Source organism: Ictalurus furcatus, chromosome 26, assembly GCF_023375685.1.
Source record: "Ictalurus furcatus strain D&B chromosome 26, Billie_1.0, whole genome shotgun sequence".
Taxonomy (NCBI): Eukaryota; Metazoa; Chordata; class Actinopteri; order Siluriformes; family Ictaluridae; genus Ictalurus; species Ictalurus furcatus.
Window position 1 is genome coordinate 16,341,606 of NC_071280.1, and position 7,424 is coordinate 16,349,029.

The 7,424-nt window shown below is 47.4% G+C and overlaps 1 protein-coding gene across 1 annotated transcript; it reads left to right on the plus strand.

The window, feature by feature from the left end:
• The first annotated feature begins 1,127 nt into the window (after positions 1 to 1,127).
• On the plus strand, positions 1,128 to 7,216 carry LOC128602419 (tetraspanin-1-like). The gene is made up of 4 exons (XM_053616194.1): positions 1,128 to 1,361; positions 5,450 to 5,581; positions 5,796 to 5,888; positions 6,142 to 7,216. The coding sequence occupies exons 1-4, from the start codon at positions 1,128 to 1,130 to the stop codon at positions 6,181 to 6,183; spliced, it is 501 nt and encodes a 166-aa protein (XP_053472169.1). The 3' UTR covers positions 6,184 to 7,216.
• Positions 7,217 to 7,424: the final 208 nt, after the last annotated feature.

Below are 7,424 nucleotides of genomic sequence, written 5' to 3' on the forward strand. Positions count from 1 at the left end.
CATGTTCACCACTGCGTGGAATCAGATGATGGCTTTGGTACATCACATTTCACTGTTTTATTTCAGGCTGGAGCATTGAGCTGTATGGATGAATTAGACTAGTTTACATTATTATAATCAACATATGCATTTATTTCATTTGAGGGAGCACGAACGTTTGACTATTTCTCACAGCAACTCTAAGTAAGATATGTAACTAATATGGCTAACTCTGGCCTAGGCTAACTCTTTTAACTATGCTACAGTTACAGACCTAAAGCTTGCACTTAAAGGTTCATAAGTCAGAATTACAAGTGAGACCTGTGATTCTATTCACACACAGTAAATCCTTAAAGCTTTAAAAAAAAAAAAAAACCTCTCCGCCTGCTATCACTAGCGACTCAACTAGCTAAATGCTAGCAAAGTAGTTGTCACTGTCATATCACAGCAAACCAGTGATTACATTTCCCATCCTGCACTGTGGCCTACAAATATGGCCGCCATGGACTACACTTCACACACATGTTCACCTTCACTGGAATTCTAATCACACACACCTGTTGCCAATCTCACACTCACTCACTCCACACCATATAAGAGACTTTTTGCACAGCATGACTTTGCCTAGTATTGAGTGTATTCTCGTTACCAAGCGGTTATTGCTCATTTCGAGTCATGTTTATTGACTTTATTACTCGTTTCGGATTCTAGCCTTGCCCAGTTTCTGCCTGTTTGTAGATCGCCTGTTTTGACCACACTCTTGTATCATGATTTTATTTGTCTGCCTGTCTCTCTCTATTAAACGTCTTTTACTGCACTTGAATCCGTCCTATCCTCCCTTACGTTCCGGAATGTGACAGAATACTAGGCCTCAGCATGGATGCAGCAGGAAGACGGAGGAGACGTCACGCTAGGAAAACCAAGCAAACATCCCAGCTGTAGATTCAGTCCAGTTTCCTCAGTGGACTGTAGTAGATCTCCCAGAGCAGTATGATGGGTTGTCAGGCGAGCCTGAATATTTTCTTGTGGACTGCCAGATCTATTTTTCTAGCCTTGTGGACCCCAAGCCCGGCGAGAAGCAATGGCTAGGGTTCCTGTTGTACCGGTTTTGTGGCCCAGCATGCCAGTGGGTGCAGCGTCTAGCAACCATGGGATCCAGGGGACTGGAGAATGTCGCTCAGTGTGTGGGACTATTCGTGATGGTGTTCAGCAGTCCAGAATCCAGGGCCATCCTGGAGGATCTTTTGGGGGAGCCTTGCCTCAGAGATGAACCTGACATGCCATTCACTACCCATTATGAGCAGGCAAACTGGGTGACCTCCTTCTCAGAGCTCCAACCTGAGACCCATGAGATGGCCTCACCAGCCGAGCTGCAGCCGGAGGTCAATGTGGCAACCTCGGTTCCAGAGCTCCAGCTCGAGACCCACGAGGTGGTCTCACTTGCTGAGCTTCAGCTGGAGGTCAACGTGGTGACTTCAGCTCTAGAGCACCAACCTGAGACCAACAAGGTGGTCTCACCTGCCAAGCTCAAGTTGGAGGTCAACATGGTGACCTCTGATCCAGAGCTCCAGCATGAGATCCATGAGGGGGTCTCACCTGCAGAGCTCCAGCCAGAGGTCAATGTGGCAACCTCTGCTCCCGAGCTCCAGCATGAGATGCACAAGGCAATCTCATCCCCAGAGCTCCAGCATGAGATGCACAAGGCAATCTCATCCCCAGAGCTCCAGCATGAGACTCACGAGGTTGTCTCATCTCCAGAGCTCCAGCATAAAGTCGAGTTCCTGCTAGAGGTCAACGAGGTGACCTCCCAAGCCATGTTCACGTCCGAGGTTGAAGAGGCAACCTTTCAAGCTAAGTTCCTATCTGAGGTCGAAGATGCGGCCTCTCACGCAAAGGTCCTGTCCGAGCTCGAAGAGATGGCCTCTCATGCCAAGTTCCTGTCCGAGGTCGGAGAGACGGCCTCTCACGCCAAGTTCCTGTCCGAGCTCGAATAGACGGCCTCTCACGCCAAGTTCCTGTCCGTGGTCGGAGAGACGGCCTCTCACGCCAAGTTCCTGTCCGAGGTCGGAGAGACGGCCTCTCACGCCAAGTTCCTGTCCGAGGTCGGAGAGACGGCCTCTCACGCCAAGTTCCTGTCCGAGGTCGGAGAGACGGCCTCTCACGCCAAGTTCCTGTCCGAGGTCGGAGAGACGGCCTCTCACGCCAAGTTCCTGTCCGAGGTCGGAGAGACGGCCTCTCACGCCAAGTTCCTGTCCGAGGTCGCAGAGACGGCCTCTCACGCCAAGTTCCTGTCCGAGGTCGGAGAGACGGCCTCTCACGCCAAGTTCCTGTCCGAGGTCGGAGAGACGGCCTCTCACGCCAAGTTCCTGTCCGAGGCCGGAGAGACGGCCTCTCACGCCAAGTTCCTGTCCGAGGTCGAATAGACGGCCTCTCACGCCAAGTTCCTGTCCGAGGTCGAATAGACGGCCTCTCACGCCAAGTTCCTGTCCGAGGTCGGAGAGACGTCCTGTCACGCCAAGTTCCTGTCCGAGGTCGGAGAGACGGCCTCTCACGCCAAGTTCCTGTCCGAGGTCGGAGAGAGGGCCTCTCACGCCAAGCTCCTGTCCGAGGTCGGAGAGACGGCCTCTCACGCCAAGCTCCTGTCCGAGGTCGGAGAGACGGCCTCTCACGCCAAGCTCCTGTCCGAGGTCGGAGAGACGGCCTCTCACGCCAAGCTCCTGTCCGAGGTCGGAGAGACGGCCTCTCACGCCAAGCTCCTGTCCGAGGTCGGAGAGACGGCCTCTCACGCCAAGCTCCTGTCCGAGGTCGGAGAGACGGCCTCTCACGCCAAGCTCCTGTCCGAGGTCGGAGAGACGGCCTCTCACGCCAAGCTCCTGTCCGAGGTCGGAGAGACGGCCTCTCACGCCAAGCTCCTGTCCGAGGTCGGAGAGACGGCCTCTCACGCCAAGTTCCTGTCCGAGGTCGGAGAGACGGCCTCTCACGCCAAGTTCCTGTCCGAGGTCGAAGAGACGGCCTCTCACGCCAAGTTCCTGTCCGAGGTCGAAGAGAGGGCCTCTCACGCCAAGCTCCTGTCCGAGGTCGAAGAGAGGGCCTCTCACGCCAAGGTCCTGTCCGAGGTCGAATAGACGGCCTCTCCCGCCAAGTTCCTGTCCGAGGTCGAAGAGACGGCCTCTCACGCCAAGTTCCTGTCCGAGGTCGAAGAGACGGCCTCTCACGCCAAGTTCCTGTCCGAGGTCGAAGAGACGGCCTCTCACGCCAAGTTCCTGTCCGAGGTCGAAGAGACGGCCTCTCACGCCAAGTTCCTGTCCGAGGTCGAAGAGACGGCCTCTCACGCCAAGTTCCTGTCCGAGGTCGAAGAGACGGCCTCTCACGCCAAGTTCCTGTCCGAGGTCGAAGAGACGGCCTCTCACGCCAAGTTCCTGTCCGAGGTCGAAGAGACGGCCTCTCACACCAAGTTCCTGTCCGAGGTCTAAGAGATGGCCTCTCATGACACTTTCCAGTCCGGGATCGACAATGTGACCTTCCACGCCACGTTCCAGTTTGAAACCGATGTCACGACCAGCCAAGTTCTCCTTATGCCTGAAACCAACTCCACGACCAACCAAATTATGCTCACGCCAGAGTCTGCTGACACGACCAACCAAGTTCTGCTCACGCCCGAGTTTGCTGACACGGCCAACCAAGTTCCGGCCCACGCCCGAGTTTGCTGACACGGCCAACCGAGTTCCGGCCCACGCCTGAGTTTGCTGACACAGCCAACCACGTGCCACTCACGCCCGAGTCTGCTGACACGGCCGACCGACATGCCGCTCATGCCCGAGTCTGCTGACACGGCCAGCCAAGTCCTGCTCACGCCTGAAGCGGACGTCACGACCGGGGATCTGTCACAGCAAACCAGTGACTACATTTCCCATCCTGCACTGCGGCCTCCAAACATGGACTACACTTCCCACACACATGCGTTCACCTTCACCGGAATTCTAATAACACACACCTGTTGCCAGTCTCACACTCACTCACACCACGCCATATAAGAGACTTTTTGAACACAATGACTTTGCCTAGTATTGAGTGTATTCTCGTTACCAAGCGGTTGTTACTTGTTTCTCGGTTTGAGTCATGTTTATTGACTTTATTTCTCATTTTTCAATTTGGATTCTAGCCTTGCCCCGTTTATGCCTGTTTGTAGATCGCTTGACCCATTGCCCGTTTTGACCACGCTCTTGTATCATGATTTGGATTTGTCTGCCTGTCTCTCTCTATTAAACATCTTTTACTGCACTTGCATCCGTCCTATCCTCCCTTACGTTCCGGAAAGTGACAGTCACAAACAGACGCGAGCGGTGTCTGATTTCTGATTTGCTTCATTGTACTCAGTAATGTATTTAGCAGGGGAAAAAAAGAAAAGGAAAAAAAAGTATCAATCCAGTTTCCTCAGTGGACTGAAGTAGATCTCCCAGAGCAGTATGATGGGATGGCTTAGCACCTAGTGTCTGTGGTTGAGATGAGTTTTGCTCTGAAGTAACACTGACAGATCCTCAGTCTAAGCCATTCAAGAGTTCATTTAGGACTAAAATATCATGTGTGTGTAAAATGTGGACAGTGTTCAACACTGGTTTTCAGATCCACTCATTTATTCAGGTTTTTCCTTGCCCTAATTTGACATCCTTCCTGTATAACAGTGGACAGGAACCTATCGCTCGCAAGCCACATGTGGCTCATTGAAAAAAATCATGTAGCTTGCCAGGTGTCTCATCCTTCACCAACACATGATCATTAAAAACCCATCACTAGAGACCAGTTGTCTGTAGAAAATTGCAAAGTCAACTACAATTCCTTTGTTGTTCAGCTTACTGAAGTGAATGAACAGTCAGTTTACATGAATAATTTTCAAGTTGTTCTGGCCCGTCCTCTTTATCTTTGAGTTGTCTATGGACCTAAATAAAGTTACTGTTATTGAAATGTTATTGATAAAACCGTGTTTGTGCGGGGGGAAAAGGCTTTGGTGAAAAAAGGTTCCCCGACCCCTGGTCTAATTCGTTCATTCCTTGCAGAAGTGGGACTAATTTACCGTCAAGTAACCAAAATCGGTGTGTGATCTGAGGCGTTCCTTCATTTTCCTACTTCATAATTAGCTTTAGACTTTTAGAGTTTGTATTTGTGTGTTAATTCTAGAAAAATGTTAGAAAAAAAAGCGGTGCGTTCACTTTTACCCAAGTCGCTATTAAAGGAGTGTTTTTACTTTTACTTAAGGAAAGTGTTACTTCTACTACCACTGATTAGTAGCTTCATATGGACAAAACTAGTTTCTAATCTGCTTGAATGAGCAGGTTAGAGTGCTTCTCTTAATTTAACAAACAATATAACACCTGAGATAGTACTATTGTATTATATAACTTTGTATTATTGTTGATTCTCAAACTAAAGTGCCAGAATTATGAGGTGTGTGTGTGTGTGTATGCTCTTGTAGATTAAATGCTGTGGATACAACAGCTACAACGACTTCACTGGCTCCCCGTATGTAAACAAAAACTCACTGTACCCCCAGTTCTGCTGCTCACCAGCATCTGTACAGTGTGTTGAAGGAACTGCAGCTTCACAGGTACACCTCCTGAGTCCACTCCTGGAGTCTGATCACAAACCTATTCATACTCTATAACCTTTATATTCACCACAAACAATTTCAAGGCTTTTCCTTCTCCTGAATCTGCTGATCTGGTTGAGGGTTAGACCTCTTAATGAGGGAGATATAATTTACGGTGGCAAAACCTATCCATCTTTGTCCTTTTGATATCATCATGTCATTTCCTTTGCAGAGTGTGCACGGCTGTTTGGATGCTGTGGTGAATTTGCTGAAAGATAACATTGCTTCGGTAGTGGGCGTGGCTATTTGTGTCATTGTTATAGAGGTACTGAAACCATAACACTACATACTCGCAGAAAACTATATACACAGTGCTGAATTAGAGACAAATGTAGGATTGCCCCCCCCCCCCCAAATATGGTGCAAAGCCACATAATGATGCGACTGCCAGGGTTATTTCTTGACTCCCATCGTCATCTGGCCCAAACATGTCAACTGTCACGGGTCTTACATGGATATTTGTCTACATATTACGTGTAATGCTTGCAGTATATTGTGTTTTGTGTCTCTTTTTATAGGTTGCTGCGATGGTCGTGTCCATGATACTGTACAAGAGGTAAACCTGGAAACCTGCACAGTACACTGTGACCTCTCACATCGAACAGGATACAATAATAAAGTCTGAAATTACCTTGGTACAAAATTATACATGTTCTGTCCCACATGTTATAACCTCCAATGAGTACAGAAAAGAGTCTTTTTTTAGTGCATTTGTAATCCTGTATGTTTCTTTAATAACTTTGTACACTTCTATAGGCCAGTCAATAAAGGTTTTATATTGTAGATACATATAGTTTTATGTTTGTTCGAGTGTATCTTGTTTGCCAAGAAACTTCTGCATATGGACGAATGTGACGCCTCAAGAGCCGTTTGTTACAGCTGTAATTACAAAACAAAAACCATTGAAGACCACATAATTTAGAGAATACAAAATTGGAAATAAATATTCCATATTATGTAAGGGCTGGACAAAATTCTTTTAATTGATGAATTTTAAATGTAAGTTTTCAAGGAAGCAAAGTGGAGCAATTTTAGACACATTACATGAATCACTATTGAAAACCACTAGATAGCGGTAATGCACAATACACTGGGGTGTATGTGTGTGTGTGCGCCACCTGCTGTAGAAGATGAAGGATGTCTGTCTAAAATGCCGGATGTGAATAAACCTGACTATCATGAAATTGTGGATTTCAATTAACTTACGTTCTTATTGAAGTCGTCTACTCTCACAAACCTGAAAAAAAACCTTGTTTTTTAAAAAATGCATTCTGCCATTAAAAAACAGTACTCACCTATAAATACAGAGATGACGATTAGTGCGTAGTGGACATCTAGTTATTTCAAAGAATGCTTGGACCCCATTGATTGCTGATTGCAGCTAAATTAGTTTGTATCTGTATGAGGTGTAAGGTTAATACTTCAGTACTCACCTTTTTACCTGTGTGTTACTTTAAAGTACTCTACTGTACTTTTGCCTGAAAATGATTCAAGCTTAGTAGTGATAAGTAAGCATCATGTTAATAAAAGATGTTGATAAAACAGTTTGTAGCACAGAGTCTTAATAGGAAATCAGTTAATTGTCTGATTGGTCGTGCCCTGTTCCATCAATTAAAATATTTTTGGTTTCATGAGACACCCTAAACTTTAACATGTTCTTAAATCCCTGACATTGTAGAGGCTTTGCCTTGTTCTTTGAAGAAACAGTTGAAAATCTTATTGGAAGCTATAAGCCAGTGTTCTTGCATCATAAAATGTAAGAGCCAATCATGTTTCAGTATGCAAATGCAGGTTATGATGC